The sequence below is a fragment of the Camelus bactrianus genome, chromosome 1, assembly GCF_048773025.1.
Source record: "Camelus bactrianus isolate YW-2024 breed Bactrian camel chromosome 1, ASM4877302v1, whole genome shotgun sequence".
Classification (NCBI taxonomy): Eukaryota; Metazoa; Chordata; class Mammalia; order Artiodactyla; family Camelidae; genus Camelus; species Camelus bactrianus.
Genome location: NC_133539.1, coordinates 70734675 through 70751961, shown reverse-complemented (window position 1 = coordinate 70751961; position 17287 = coordinate 70734675). Strand labels below are relative to the sequence as shown.

The 17287-nt window shown below is 35.5% G+C and overlaps 1 protein-coding gene across 3 annotated transcripts in view; it reads left to right on the top strand.

Moving 5' to 3' along the window:
- The window catches only part of VPS8 (VPS8 subunit of CORVET complex), a 222892-nt gene that overhangs the window by 50957 nt on the left and 154648 nt on the right, over window positions 1-17287 (top strand). For all 3 annotated transcript variants that reach the window (XM_045519728.2, XM_010959180.3, XM_045519727.2), the window contains exon 20: window positions 344-433. In XM_045519728.2, the coding sequence (XP_045375684.1) occupies window positions 344-433 (90 nt within the window). The remainder of the gene's footprint in view (window positions 1-343; window positions 434-17287) is intronic.

Below are 17287 nucleotides of genomic sequence, written 5' to 3'. Positions count from 1 at the left end.
TTCTCAGTAACTGGTAAAAAGAATTGGCTATCTGGGAAGGACCTATGCAGAGGATCACTAAAGAGCTAAACCTCATCTTTTTTTTTTCCTGAGCAATATGTGTATTAATGAGGTCTGGAACCTGGGGGTATTTATTAGGAAAGATTAGCAAATTGGTACCAGCCCTAAGGCTGAAAGAAATTAGACTAGGTTAAAAAAAATTGGGACATAAAGCTACTAAATTTTTTCATTATATTTTTAATACAATAACAAAGCATTATTAGTTAAGAGAATCTAATATATTAAGTATTGAAAAACGTTAGAGATATGTTTTAATTTCTACACAAGGCTGTTTTCCTTACAGATGGTAGAAATCCTATTCCATTATGCAGATCGAGCTCTGAAAAAGTGCCCAGACCAGGGGAAAATCCAAGTGATGGAGCAGCATTTTCAGGTACATCTTTGCAAGTGCTTCTAGTAGACGTTGCCATGAATAGGTCTCGTACTGCTCTTTGATATTACTTGATAATGGGACTTTCATGTTTTACTTAACATTTTTCAGTATTCAAAGCTTTATTACAGAGTTTGTGGAGCATTCTGAATGATTAAATTTTGAAGTAACAGGTGTACAGACACATGGGAGCAGATGAGTACAATGTTGTGGAGTGTTAGTGCTTAGGTACCTGGTGCTTCATGGAAGGAGAGAGGGTCTGTACAAGGGTACTTACCTGTGAATTGACACCTCACAGTGGCTGACACCTTGCTGATGACTGACACTTATGTTAACTAGGCTATTTGGAAAAGAAGTGTACTGCCAACGTTTAAATTTAGTTCTAGGAGCACCTGTGACTCAAGAATAGATCAGTTACAAAAAATAAATATGATCTCTTGAATATACTAATGAAAAACCTTTAGTTTCTCTTGAAACTCAGTGAAAATGGAAGACCAGGAATGCTTTAAAGACTTGCACAGTGTTTATTATGTGAGTTTTACTGTTTGCAGTGATCTCCAAATATATTTGTTGCAGATTTCTGTTTCTTCTTCCCCATTCAGAGAGCTTCTTCCCCACCCCCTGCCTCCTCTTTTTAACAGATATTTGAGGGTCTAATACAGAGGTCAGCAAACATTTTCTAAAAAGACCCAGATAGTAAAATACAGGCTTTGTGGGGCACATTTGGTCTCTGTCACATATTCTTCTTTATGATTTTTAAAAATTTGTTTGTTTTTAAACAACCCTTTGAAAATGTAAAAACCATTCTTAGTTGTGAGCCATTCAGGCTGTGGGCAGGACTTGGCCCTTGGGCCAAATTGTGTCTAACTCTTGGTCTGATACGTACTAGGCACTAGGCAATAGTGTGTAAAACGTATGTGGTCCTTGCTATCTTAAAGTTGAGAGTCTACCCAAAATAACTTTTCTTGTGTATATTAATGGAAGTATTGAGGAGAAATAAAGGGTTTTGAAGTTTTGTGGAGTAGGCACAGCTCATATCTTTTTATATCTCCATTTGTTGCTCTTAACTTTGGAAGACAAGGGTAGATGTGGCAATTAACAATTGGAAAGTCTCAGAGCAGAATTTGGTTTCTTGAACTGCACTCCTTAATGCCACAGTAGTGGACTTCTGGGAGGATTAACTTTCATTGCCTTTTGGCTGGAAGCTCATTAAATTTCTCAGTAAAGAAGAAGGAACCTATATAAAGTTATAAAAATAGATAACTTAGGAGGAAAACATGGCAGAAAGAAAGCATTTGGAGACAAAACTGTGTGGGAACAGTACCTTGTATAAAAATGATTTTGTGTACCAATGCAGTATATATAGAAAAGAAAATTTAGTATTTTAACAAGAGGCTACCTATTGCCAAGCAGTAGGATGGTATTCGTGTAAAAACTCTTGTGTTGGGAGGTATACTTTGTAGAAAAAAAATACCCAATAGGGAATGCTAGGAGGGGCTAAGGGGGCGTGTGTGCGTGCAGGCGCGTGATATGGAAACCACTGTGCTGGCAAAGAACATGGCAGAGAACTATAAAAGAAGAAAGGAACAAAAGTGATATTCTGATGGAGAAATATGAAAAAAATTTCAGCACGACAGAGTAGATGATGGCTTCGAAAGCAGATGTCATAAAGTTTACTGAGAAACAAACTGTAGTAATGTGTTCCTTAATCATCTAGATATTTGTTGGAAGTTTCACTTTGCTGAACGAGTATCTAATAACTTTTTATTTATTAATGATTTAATCTCATAGGAGGTAAAGGAAACAATGGTGGGAACTGTTACTATGGATTTACTTTGTAACCAGTGATTAGGGAAGTAGAAGGGATAGACTCTTGATAGAAAAATTATTTTATTTTAAAGACTAATAATGAAAAATACACTCAGTATGAATCCTGTATTTTAGAAAGCAGATATTTCAGAAAAAAATATAGGCAAACATTCATGGTTATAGCCTCCAAAATACTAATGGGCTCACAAAGAAGAAATTCTTTAATTTTGATGTTATAACCAAAAACAATTCAAAGAGACAGGAAATGGGGAAGAATATTGAGAGAAGTATCTGTCTACAAAACACAGAACAGCTACCAAAGATGGAGAGAGAGATAAACAAAGGTATTTGCCAAAGCCATCAAGAATCTATAAGACTATCACAAAGGAGGCTAGTTAGGTCCAGAATGTGCTTCCCAAAATGCTAAGGGTACAAAAAAGGGATTTTGACAAAGATTCACTAGATATATATACTACATGCCAAGTACTGTGTAAAGGGTATGATGTTCATTTTTGTTTAACTCTCAGAGCAACACCAGGAGGTAGATACTGTTTTTATCCCCATTTTTTTAGATGAGGAAATTTAGGCTGAGAGAAGTTAAAGTGACTTTCCACCGTAATACTGCTGATAAAATGTGGGGCCAGAACTCCAATCCACGTTTTTCTGACTTCAGAGTCCAGCTCTTAACTAACCATTGCACTATACTATTATTTTCAAAGCAAGTGCAGGAAAATGATGAGTGAGAAGGGGTGATGATAATCGGTGATCAAGAACGATAATTAGAGCAAACTTCTGAACTGTTTGATGCCTACCATGTGGCAGGTGCTGTTACAAACCCTTTACACGTATTAACTCATTTACTTTTTATAACACTCTCAGATAGGTACTGTCATTATTCACATTTATAAATGAGAGTGAGGCACAGAGAGATTAAACAGCCTGTTGCAGTTCATGTAGCTAGTGAACAATGTGGCTGGATTAGAATCCAGGCAATTGGGCTTCAGAGCGCACATCTGGACTGCCACACTCTGTTATAGAGCAATGCTTCTTATTCTGCCTTCATTTTCATGAGCACACAGAATGGTCTTTAAAATGGAAAAGTCCAGATAAATGTATTAAAGAAAAAAGCTGAAGTCCAGCATGTATTTCATGTTCTGTATTAACAACCAGTAACAAGTATAGTTCAAGCGAAAAGAATGGTTTTTTTTTAAAGAATGGATTTTTGATTTGTCAGTTGATAAAATGAGTCTTACTTTTGTAAGTCCCCACTCCAATGTCAAGCATTTCTGTTACTGAAAGGTTAAGACAAAAATGACAAAAGAATCAGGAGTAGCACCAGGTCAGAATTAATTTGATTAGGTAAGGGATAATTTACTTGAACAGCCTTTATACTTAAAGGTAAATAATTTAATTTCTGTCTGTATAGTTAGCATTGGATCTTCTTGAATAATCAAGTATTTTAAGTTGTAGGATCATAAAAACAAAGTTCAAATTTCCATAGTACAACACAAATACCTATAATTTTCAGAAGAGGTTTTATTCTATAATGAAAATAGAAGATTCAAATTATTTTAAAAAGTTAGTAAAGGCAATACCCACCTTTTCAAAAAAGATTTAGGTTGGGTGCTTTTGTGAGAATTTCTCATACAAATATATGATTTAATTTGATCTGATTTGATCTGAGATGACATACTGTAGAATCAGTCACGCAAAAAACGTTGTTACTGAGTTAAAAACTTTCTTTTATTTCATTACATTATGATTGTTCAAATCTCAAGACTCAGTGGAATTATAACCCAGAATACCATCTGAATGTTCTGAGCTATCATTAGTAACTTGTAAGTAACTTCGGATCAATTTTCAAATAAGGCACACTCAATTAAGCATGGATGCCTGAGCAGAGGAGACAATTTACTTCACTCAGGAGAACTATTTTCTTTTAGAAAAGGTGGTCTTTTAGCTCATCAGGATGAGTGAAATACATGCCCAAGTGGCCACAAATCTGCTCTTTTAAGTGTTTAATCTTAAATATTTCATTATAAAATAATCATAAAATAGTTCAATAGGTTAACTCTTAAGTGTAATTTTTTAAAAGAAGAGTGGACTTAGGAAACTATCCACTGATAACCCCAGTGTGGTTTGTGAACATTTTCCATGAGTTCACCTAAAAAGAACCTTGTTAAACTCACATACTGTTATTTTGAAAGGAATGTGAGGACAGTCTGTTCATGGAATGCTTATTTCATAACCTCTTGATTTCATTAAAGCATTTGTCTGTTTTCCATTATCCTCAGTGCTGAAATAGATTAGTAAATAATAGTAAATAGATATGCAGCTAGGTGAACATCCCTACCCAAAAAGTATTCTTTGGTGGCTTAGTATTAATTGCTTTTTAGGGCTGTTTCATCCAAATTTCTATCATTTGGATGAAGATTTATTGAGTGGCTTGTTGAATTTAGATGGCACGAAGAATCAAGGTCCAAAATGATCTTGATGAAGTGCAGTCAAAATTGTTACAAGATGAAATTTAACAAGGATAAACATCAAGACTTGCACTAGATTCAAATAATTATAAGTTACATGAGTACTGGACTGGGAAAATCTAGGTGGACAGGATTTTAGTTCACCCTAACCTTAGTATGAGCCAATAGTGTGTTAAGACCCAGAAAAGGAAAATGATAGTACCACTGGGCTACCAGTTGAAAATAAAAACTCTAAGAAGATACTTTATGGACTGTTGACAGACTGACGTGTATCCCACAACTGGGATGGTGGGAGGTTTTAAAAACAATAGTTAAAAAAAAAAAACAAAAAAAAAAAACTAGGGCTTTTTGTCTGAGAAGAACGTAAGTAGATGGATGCCTGTCTTCAGATGGTGAAGGACTGTGCTGTAGGGATTTACTGTATTGCAGTAGAGGGAAGGCTAGTATAAGTGGTAGAAATCAGGAGAAGATCTGTTTCAATTTAAAATGACCTAGTGATTATGTAACAAACCTTGGACTTATGTGCCTCCTACTATTGAATATATTGAAGTAAAGGGATGGTGACCAACTAACCAGGAGTATTTTGAAAAGACTTTCTTTTGCTGGATGGGAACATCTGAGATTCTGTTTCATTATCAAGAAACTTTCATTGGAAACAGGAAATCTCTGATCCAATTATTTGAAATTCCATTAAGACTGGTTTCTAGCTCAGTCAAAATACTGAGCATTTATATTTTACCAGCAGGTGGCACTCATGCCTGCTGCCTCAATTTCAATCTTTACCTTTGAGGAGGAGCCTTACCTTTTCAGAATATGTAATGCCATTCAGTATTTCTGCTTTTCTCCAAAGATCAATCAATATTTTGCCCTATCTTAACTATAGGAAATAACTTTTGCCTATTGTGATGTTTTTGATAGGCTGTGGCTTTTGTTTATATAAGAAAAGATTTGAACCTATTATAATCTATTTGTGTAACTACTGGATTAAAAGGAATTAAAGAGGTCGCTGTTTCATACATCTTGAACCACATCTTTTCTTCTGGCCAAGTCTTTCCTTTCCCCACAACAAAGTCAGACAGCAAACAAATTTCTTCTTTGCCCCATACCATCTCCCATAGCCTTATGCCTTTTGTTCATACATTCTTAGCAGAGCCACACATCATATGAGTTCTCTCCATTTCCTTACCTCCCTCTCATTTCATGTCTGTGAATTCTGTGGACTCTTTTATTCCTCATCTTGTTGGTCCTCAGTAGCATTCAACATAGTTAACAACTTCTTGAAATAGTCTGTCCCTCTGGCATCTCTGGTATCATGCATTCCAGGTTTTTTCTTAACTCTCTTGCTACTTAATGTCTTTCTTTGTTTATTCTTCTTCCTCTTCTTTTACTTAACCAGTAAATGTTAGAATTCTTCATAATACTGTTACCTTTTATTTCTGTATCAGTGTTTCTCAAGATGCTGTCTGTTACTTGAGAGTATTTGTTTAAAAAATGCTTTTTCTTGAGTTATTTCCCTGGACTGCTGAATCAGGCTCTCTGGGACTGGTGACTAGGATTTGTAATAAGCCCCTGAGCTGATTCTTAAGCATCTTAAAGTTTAAGAGTCATTGCTTTATCTTCTCTCCCTAGATGACATAGACAAATGACTGTCTTAACCACTGCCTCCAACCTAGAGTTCCAAGATCCATATAGTTTAGTTGCCCCTTTACATCTTCACTTGGATGTTTTATAGGTATCTCACACTCATGAATATTCCCTCACAAAGCCCCTTCTGATGATCCCTATTTTAGTGAATGGATCTATCATCCACCTAAAGCAAGTTGAGTGATTCTTGTTTTTCATTTGTTCCTGTCTACTCTGCCTCTTGACAGTTTCTCTAATCTCTCTGCATCATGCCATCTATTCTGCCACTATTCTGGTCTACATCACTATCATTTTCTCTTGCTGTATTACTGTGGCTTCCTCATTGATCTTCCTGTACATATTATTACACTTCATTCCATTTTCCACGCAGTATCCATAGCAAATATATATCAAATCTATACATGAGATTCTCCTGGTTTAAGTCTTTTAAGAACTTCCCGTTGTCCTAAAGTAAAGACTAAATTCCCTAGCAGTTTCTAAGGCTCTGCATGATATACCACTCCCTGTCTCCCCCTAATTCTCTGTATCCCTACCATACTATAGAGTTCTTTTCAATTTCTTGATATCTCCATTCTTTCTTGACTCAGAACTTTTGCCCATGGTGTTCTCTTTGCATGAAAAATTCTCCCCCCCCCCTTTTTTTTTTTAGCTCCTATTTATTTTCCGGTGCCAGCTTAAATGTTACTTACTCTGACTTTCAGGTTAAGTCAGATCCATTTTTTGGTAAAATCCTGTGCACTTAAATTACTCATTCAGTGTCAGTCTTCTCCAGCTAGACTTTGTAAGTCTGGGGACTTGTATGAGTTCAGAGACCATGTTTGATTTTTTTCACCACTGTATTCCCAGCATCTGGTTTAGTGCCCTAATTTTTATAAGTATTTGTTGAGGGAATTTTTTAAAATACACAAATTTATGTTATATACAATATTTGTCTTGGGGAGTATCTTTTAAATCTAACTCTGGGAGGTTTGAACTGAGAATAGAACTTAGCATTTGCCACACAGATGTCTGTAATCATGGCTAATATTGTGTGCTTTGTGCCTGGCAAGTATCTGACTTAATCTTTATAACATACTTGAGGAATAGTTATTATTTATCCCTATTTAAAGATGTTTAGAAGTATAAACAGACACAGAGAGAGGTAGAGTAACTTGTCTAGTATCATATGACCAGTAAGTAGAATCACAATAGGCACCCAGCCTCTTGACTCGGGAGCCTCGACCCTATATCTGCATTCCTCAGTTTATTCTTTGATAATCTCAGACCAGTGTGTTGTCAGGTAGCTCTCTTTGAAATAGAGAAGACCAAGTAATGTATAAGTTTTAGGAGTATATTGAAATGTATAAAAAAGTGAAAATACAAAGGAATTAATTTTAGGAGAATCATGGTAATCATATCTGAATGATTGTGGGCTTTTATTCCTCATCTTGTGGGTCCTCAATAGTAGTCAGCACAGTTAACAGTCTGTCCCTTTAGCTCTTCTGGTATCAGAGTTCTCTGCCAACAGTGTTCTCCAACTCAAAAGCTGATCGATGAACTATGGAAGCATTTTCATGTATTTTGGATTATTTTATCTTGGTTCACTCATGTTTATGAAGAAAGATAGAGATGTAAATAAACATAAGGTATTTTAATAGTATGAATCAAGCTAAAAGGATTTGAAAATAAATAATTTTAAAAGATCTTAGAAGCAAAGCTTTACAGTGACCATTACCAAGCTCCCTTTCCAGCTTCCTTTTACATTTCTGTGAGAAGCAGATTGTTCAAGGCCATCTTTATAGCAGCTGTTGGCATATGTTTTTGTAATAAGATTTCATGCTAAAGAGTGGACAGAGACTGAACATAGAGTGAGGCAATAGGCTCTTTCCTTGTGTAACTCATGCTTCCCTGAGATGATCTGAAGAAGGGAAAACAGTGTCAGTGTCCAGCACTTATCCTTGAGGCTTGTTTAAAATGCTGGTTCTGGGGAGTCAGATTTTTCCTGGAAAGTTATTTTGTTATCATCATATCTGAAAAGAAAAAAAAAAATACACATACTGAGAGAGATATGTAGTTATGTAACTGCTCATGGTGTTTGTATAGTCATACTAGAATACCAGCTGTTTAGCTCTGGGAGCCTGCAGAGATCTGTGTGTATATCTGAGATATATACTACCTGAGATGTGTGTGTGCTCAGGTATGTTTATCTACTTTCATATATATGTGTATATATATATACACATATGCTTTGTTGAAATTTTGAATCATTATCAAACAATGCAGTTTTCATTGCCTGGTTGACTTTTAGAATATAAATTATGAGAATTAATGCCATTGCTCCAGAAAGCAAGGGAATCTGTATCTGCTGTCTCATTTCTTTTCACATCATCCTTATGAAATAGGGAAAGCCAGAGATTGTATCTTCAGTTGGCAGATGGTAAGACAGTCACAATGCAATAAAATGATCTCTTCAGTCACTCAAACAATTGACAGGCTTAAATTTAAGTTTTCAGTCAGCCCAGTGTTTTATTCACATATCCACATTGCCTTTTTTTTTTTTTAAGTGAAATATAGTCAATTCACAGTGTTATGTTAGTTTCTGGTGTACAGCATAGTGATTCAGTTATACATATACATATGTATTACTTTTCAAAGACTTTTTCATTATAGGCTGTTACAAGACATTGAATATAGTTCCCTGTGCTATACAGTAGGTCCTTGTTATTTATCTTTTTTATATATGGTAGTTATTATCTGCAAATCCTGAACTCCCAATTTATCCCTCCCCACCACCTTTCCTCACTGGTAACCTTAAGTATGTTTTCTATGTTTGAGTCTGTTTCTGTTTTGTAAATAAGTTCATTTGTGTCTCTTTTTTTTTTAATTCCACATATAAGTGATACCATATGGTATTTTTCTTTCTCCTTCTGGCTTACTTCACTTAGTATGACAGTCCAGGTCCATCCATGTTGCTGCAAATGGCATTATTTCATTCTTTTTTATGGCTGAGTAGTATTCCATTGTATAAATATACTACAACTTCTTTATCCAGTCATCTGTCAGTGGACATTTAGGTTGTTTCCATGTCTTGGCTATTGTAAATAGTGCTTCTATGAACATTGTATTGCATGTATCTTTTGAATTAGAGTTTCCTCCAAATATATGCCCAGGAGGAGGATTGCTGGGTCATATGGTAATTCTATTTTTAATTTTTTTAAGGAATCTTTGTACTGTTTTTGATAATGGCTGCACTGAACTACATTCTCACCAACAGTGTAGGAGGGTTCCCTTTTCTTCACACCCTTTCCAGCATTTATCATTTGTGGACTTTTTAATGATGGCTGTTCTGATTGGTATGAGGTGATACCTTTTGTAGTTTTGATTTGTATTTCTCTGATAATTAGCAATATTGAGCATTTTATCATGTGGCTATTGGCCATTTGTATGTCTTTTTTAGAGCAATGTTTTTAGATCTTCTGTCCATTTTTTGATTGGGTTGTTTGTTTGCTACTGAGTTATATGACATATTGCTTTTTTAAAATAAATCTTAAATACACACAAATACCTAACAAGAGAAACAGTCTTCTTTGGACAGTTATAGGGCTATCCACTGAAGAAGAGATCAGAGAAATATTTACTTTTTAAAAAAATTCTGTAGGCCAAAATCCAGCCATCTCTCAGGGAGTATTCTGCAAGCTTTTGAGATAGAGTGCAATATTCTTGTGGGTTTTTTTTTTTTTATTCTTGTGCAATATTCTTAAAGCAGGTATTGCTCACTGTGTGTGTTAAAAGGCATCAGGCAAATAAGTGGCACACAACAAAGGTGGAACTTCAGGGCGGGAGGCCTGGAAGTCTGCATGCAGTTCCCTTGACCTCTCAGCATCCCATAGAGAGGCCTATCTGGCTGAATGGACTGAGGGTTTTGCTTCAAGAGGACCAATCTCTTCCCATTCTCCTTTTTTTAAGGGCTCTTGTGAGAGCAGCCTTCCAAATGGGTTAAGTGGGGAAATCATCTGAGCTTGAGCACAAGCTGCTCAAAGTGGTTGTATACTAGTCCTGGGAATGTCACATCCTGACTGCACATCCTGTGGGAAGTTGAGTCAGTACTTAGCTTTGACCCTTAGGAAGGTGGAGAGCTGCTAATCCCACCTAGCTCACTTTCCGGAATATGGGAGGTTGCCACCAGGGATTATTCACTGGACAATCTGTATTGTCTCTTCATTTTCAGATTCTGGAAAGGAAGACTTAACATAAGGAAATAGATTTGGCTTTAACTAATGTTTTATTTTGTTTATGGTTTTAAATGTTCAACATTGATAAAGCCCTGGTTTCTTTAAGAAGCCAGATTGGAATTGCTAATTTGGATGGTTTAGCCTTTTTTAAGTGAGTTAATTAGGGGCAGGCATGTGTATCCTTTTTTTTTTAATTAAATTTTCAATTTTGGGATAATTGTAGATTCACATTTAGTTGTAAAGACATAAAGAGATCCCATGTACCCTTAACTCAGTTTTCCCCAATGATAACATCTTGCAAAACTATATTACAATTACATGACAAGGATATTGACCCATGCAATAAAGATATAGAACATTTCCATCACCACATGAATCCCTCACTTTGCCCCTCTGTAGCCACACTCATTACCCTTCTGCCCTCACTCCCTTCTTAGCCCTTGGCAACCATTAATTGTTCTTCAGTGCTATAATTTTATCATTTCAAAAATGTTATATAAATAGAATTTATAGTATATAATCTTTTGAGATTGAGTTTTGTTTTTTTTTTTAACTAAGCATAATTCTCTGGTAATTCATCTAGGTTGTTGTATCTATCAATAGATTGTTGATTTTTGTTGCTGAGTTGTATTCCATAGTATGGAATACCACAGATTGATTAACCATTCATCCAATGAAGGACATCTCATTGTTTCCAGTTTGAGGCTATTAAAAATAAAGCAGCTTATTCCTTCTTTTCCTCTCTCCTTCTCTCCCTCCCTCTCTTTCTCTTCTTTCTTTTCTTCTGAAATTATAAATGATATTGAATTTTTTATTTTGGTTCCCATGTGTTCATTAATAGCTTATAGAAATAAAATTGGTTTTTATCTTGTATCCTGCAGTCTTGCTGAGCTCACTTCTTAGTACTAGGAAGTTTTGCTTAGATTCCTTGGGATTTTCTTTGTAGACAATAATGTTATCTGCAAACAGAACAGTTTTATTTTTTCCTTCCTAATCTGTGTGCCTCCCCTCACCTTTCTTCTTTTATTGCCATGGCTAGAACTTCCAGGGCAGTATTTCCAGGGCTAGAACTTCTCACTGTGTTGAATATAAATGGTGAGAGCAGCCATCCTTGCCTTGTTCCCAGAGTGAAAGCATTTGATCTTTCACCATTAAGTATGTTAGCTGTATGTTGTTTTAAGTACTCTTTATCAAGTTGAGGAAATTCCCTTCTCTTTCTGTTTTTCTAAGAGTTTTTTTCATGAATAGGTGTTGAATTGTCAGATGTTCTTTCTGCATTGATATGATCATGTGATTTTTCTGCTTTTGCCTGTTAAAATGGTATATTACATTGATGAACTTTTGATTATTGAACCAGCCTTGCATTCCTGGAATAAACTTCCCTTGGTCATGATGTGTAAAGCTTTTTACATAATGATGAATTATATGCTAATATTTTGTTAAGGATTTTTGCATCTTTATTCAGGAGAGGTTTTAGTCTGTAGTTTTTCTTAAATGTTTTTTCAGATTTTGGTGTTAGTAATACTATACAGAATCAGCTAGGAGGTATTCTTTTCTGTTTTCTGGGAGAGATTATATAGAAGTGGCATCAGTTCTTTAATGTTTGATGTAAAACTTCAGTGAAACATCTGTGCATAGAGATTTTGGGGGGAAGTTTTAAAATTATGAATTTACTTTCTTTAATAATTAGAGGTGTATCCAAATGATCTGTTTCATATTAAATGAGTTGAGATAGTGTTTTTTTGAGGAATTGGTCCATTTCATCTAAGTTAGTCGAGTTTATGTGTGTAGTGTTACTGATAGTATTCCCTTATCCTTTTGGTATCTACAGGGTCTATAGTGATGCCCCCTGCTTCAGTCTTCATATCGGTAATTGTGTCTACTCCTTATTTTTTGTCAGCCTTGGTAGAGGTTAATCAATTTTAGCTACCCAACCCCCCCTCCTTTTTTTTTTTTTTTTTTTTTTTTTTTGACGAACTGGCTCTTTGTTTTATTGATTTTTCTCTAGTGTTTTTTGTTTTGTTTTCAGTTTTATTGATTTCTGTTCCTTTTGTTTTTCATTCTGTTTCTTTTGGATTTATTTTGTTCTTTTTCTGAGTTTTTGAAATGAGATCTTAGATTGATTTGAGATTTTTTCAGTTTTCTAATGTATGTTTTTAATGCTATAAATACCCTTTCAGCACAACTGTTAGCTGTGTCCTACAAGCTTTGATATGTTGTATTTTTGTTTTTATTCAGTTGAATGTGTTTTTAAAATTTCTCCTGTGACTTCCTCATTGATTCATGGGTTATTTAGAAGTATATTTAGTTTTTAAGTGTTTGCGGATTTTCTTGTTATCTTTCTGTTAGTGATTTCTAGTTTGATTCAGTTGTGGTTGGAGAACACATGCTATATGATTTCAGTACTTTCAAACTTGCTGAAGTTTGTTTTATGGTCCTAGATGTAATTCATCTTGGTATTTGTTCTGTAGGCACTTGAAAAGAATTTGCTTTTTGCTGTTGTTGGTTGACGCATTCAAAAAATATTGTTTGGATACTTTGATAGTGTTGTTGAGTTTGTCTATATACTTGCTAATTTTCTGTCTAGTTCTGTCAATTTTTGAGTGTGTTGAAGTATTGAAGTCTTTAGCTAGAATTGTGAATTTGTCTATTTATCTTTTCAGTTCTATCAATTCTTCCTTTATTTTGCGCTGTGTCATTTGGTATATACACATTTAAGAGTGCTATGTCTTGTTGGTGGATTGACTCTTTTAACATTATAATGTCTTTCTTGGTTTATAGCAATTTTCTTTGCTCCAAAGTTTATTTTATCTAATATTAATATAGCCACTCCTGCTTTCTTTTGATTGATGTTTGTATCATGTATCTTTTCCCATTAGTTTATTTTTAGCCTGCATATGTATTGTTATATTTGACATGACATGAGTTTCTTGTAGACTTCTTTAATCTGCTTTGCTAACCTCTGTCTTTTAATTGGTATATTTAGACTATTTACATTTAATGTAATTATCCATGTGTTAGGGTTTAGGTCTCTCATGTTATTTTTTTGGTTTCTGTTTGTTCTTTCAGTTTTTTGCTTCTCTGTTTTTTTTTCCTGCCTTATTGTGAGTTACTTGAACGTTTATTAGAATTTAATTTTGATTTATCTATAGTATATTTGAGTGCATCTTTTTGTGTAGCTTTATATGGTGGTTTCTCTAGGTATTATATATACATCACTTATCACAGTCTACTGGTGTTATTTTTCCTGTTGAAATAATTTAGAACCCTTACCTCCCTTAATATCTGTTTACCCTTCCTTCTTTGTATTATCTTAATATTTCCTCTATGTCTATTTAGAACCATACCACACAGTATTGTAATTTTCACTTCAACCATAAAACGTAAGTAAGAAAACTCAGGAGAAGGAATGCCTATTGTATTTACCCTTATTTTTGCTTACCGTGTTCTTTCTTCTTTCTTCTTTCTGATGTACCAAAGTCCCTTGCTTTATTGTTTCCTTTCTGTTTAGAGAACTTTCTTTAGCCATTCTTTTGGGGGTATTTTGCTGGCAGCAAGTTCTCTTCACCTAAAAATATCTTGATTTCCCCTTCATTCTTCAAGAATATATCATTAGATTTGGGATTCTGGGTTGACAGTTACTTTATTTGAGCACTTGAAAAAATTGTGTCACTTCTTCTGGCCTCCATGGTTTTTGATGAGAAATCCATTCCTTCAAATTGTTTTTCCCTAAGCTAAGATGTCATCTATTTCATACACTTTCAAAACTTCTTTTTTTTTGTCTTTTAGTTTTCAGAAGTTTGAAAATGTCTTTGGTGTGAATTTCTTTAGATTTATCTTGTTTAGATAAATCTATGTGTTTATAAACTTTGCCAAACTTGGTACATTTTTAGCCTTTATATTTTTGAGTACTTTTTCAGTTCTACCCTCTTTCTTCTCTTCTTCTGAGGTTCTAATAACACAAACATTAGATCTTTTGTTATAGCCTTCGAGTCCCTGAGTTTCTGTTCATTTTTTTAAGTTATTTTTGTTTTCTCTTTCAGATTAGAAATTTCTGTTGTTCTTTCTTCCAGTTCACTGATTCTTTATTCTGAACTCTTTTTTCTTTTATTCTTTTATCCATCCTTTGAGTTTTTTAAAAATTTAGTTATCATAGTTTTCAGTTCTAAAATTTCCATTGGTTTTTCTTTATATCTTTTATTTCTTTGATGAAACTTCCTGTATTTTCATTTGTTCCAAGATAATATGTAATTGCTCATTGAAGCACTTTTGTGATGGCTGCTTTAAAAATCTTTGTCAGATCATTCTAACATCTCTGCCATATCAGTGTTGGCATTTATTGATTATCATTTTAAAATTCAATTTCAGACCTTCCACGTTCTTGGTATAACTTGTGATTTTCTTTTGAAACATGGACATTCTGGATTTTATATTGTGAGACTCCATATCTTATTTAAATTTTCCTTTTTAACTGCTTCCTTTTGATAGTGTCCTGGCAGAGTAAGGGTAGGGGTGTTACCTTGTTACTGCCACGTGCGGGTAAATTCCAAGTTTCCTACTCAGCGTCCACTGGTATCTGATGGTGAGTGCTCCTCCTCACTGCTGGACAGAGATGGGAGTTCTTGCTCCTTACTAGTACTTCACTGGTACCTCACTGGCTAGTTAGGGCTAGGAGTGCCTCATTACTGCTCTCCATGTGGCCTCCATTGGCACTGTGGTGAGGGTGGCTTCACAACCACTGGACTGGGTGTTGGTCAAAGTTCTAATTCATAGACCTCCTCTGATACCACTCCCCAGTGTGGCCTCATTACTCTGGAGTGTAGGTAGAAATTCACGCTCCCCACATGATCTCCACTGCCAGCTTCCATGTGGGAGGAGGATAGGATATGTTATTGGCTTGTTGGAATTGAAAGTCCTGACTTTCCTTAGGCTTCTCTGATACCACCCTGACCTGGGGAGGGAGGTTTGGAGTACCTTGTTATATCCTGTGGAGGGTAGAAATTCAGGTTTTCCATTTAGCCTTTGCTGGCATGAGTGAGTGTATCAATCAGGGTTCTCCAGAGAAATGGAACCAGTAGGGGATATATTATATAATTTATTATAAAGAATTAGCTCATATTATTGGGGAGGCTGAGAAGCCCCAAGATCTTCACTTGGCAAGCTGGAGACCCAGGAGAGCTGGTGTGTAGTTTTAGTCCAAGTCTTAGTCCAAGTCTGAAGGCTGAGAACCAGAAAAGCTGATGATAAAGTTCTAGTCTGAGAGCTGGCAGGCTCAAGACCCACAAAGAGCTGATGTTTCAGCATTGGAGAGAGGAGTTTGCTCCACTCTTTCTATGATTAATATGTTAATCTCACTCAGAAACACCCTCAAAGACACCCTAGAGTAACGTTTGACCAAATATGTGGCCACTTCATGGTCCTGACAAGTTGACAGGTAAAATTAACCATCACAGTATGGGGCCAATTTTATTTGACCAAATTTCTCCTTTTTTGTTTTCTTGGCTAGAGAGAGAGTAAGCTTTTGTTGGGGCTTTTTCTATCTGCACCCATGGGCATTTCCATGTCACTAGCTTCTTCAGCTCTAAGACTGGGACATATGGTTAAACGAAACCAGGGAACTCACCACCATGTCATTCCTCAGGTCCTGAGGTCCTAGATGGTCTGATTTCTTCTCTCTACCTTTCAGAGTCTTCTTATGTTTTGTTGTATATACTGTAAGGGTTTGAATTATACAAGTGGGAAGAATAGGGAAAACCATGTCTGATCCATCTTCCTGGAAGTGGAAATCTCTTGTGTGTCCTCTTTTCATGACATTTGAAGGTCTCTTGGCTAAAGAAAGAGAAGGAAGTGAGCAGAAGTTTGGAATTGCAGATGGTGAGAGAGTCTAGGCCAAGAGAGCTAAGAAGTGCTGCAGGGGATGGAATTTGGCAAGTGGCATATAGTAGAAGAAATTTGTAAGGAAGTAATTACAGCTTATACATGTATTCTAATGTAAGTGTATTTTTTATTTTGATGAGTAACAAAAGTAAAAAGACTCTAAATCACGTATGATCCTGCCACAGTTCTTAAATTTTTAATCTCACTTCCCTGCTTAAGACCCCTTCAGTGGTTTTCCCTTACCCTTAGAATAAAGTCCAGAATTGTGCACATTGCCCCTTCTTCATCCAGTTCCAGTCTCCTCTCTATGTTCTAGTCACACTGTCTATCTCACTTCCTCAAGGTTCTGTGCCATCTCTTACATCTGGACTTTTCCATAAGCTGTTATTCCCTCTTGCTGAAGCATTCTTCTCTGCAATTTGGTTGGTGAATGCTGTCTTTGAGACATCCATTTTGATGTCACATTTTCAGGTCAGACATAGGGAGGCCTCCTTGCTGTCAGTGCCCCTGGTGTTGCTTATTTCCCCTCTCTTAACTTTCGTGATACTTCAATGGCACTACTTTTTATGCTATTGCAGATGGTATTTTCTTATTACTTCAGTTTCACCTTGTGTGTTTCTAGTTTATTAGAAATGCAATTGATCTTAGTATTTTGATCTACTTTGTAATTTTGCTAAACTTACTTATTAGTTCTAAGAACTCTTTGTATATTCCACCAGATTTTCTACATAGACAGTCATGTTCTCTGCAAATAAAGACAGAATTACTTCTTCTTTTCCAATTTGGATGCCTTTTATTTCTCTTTCTTGCCTTATTACACTGGCTGCAGTATG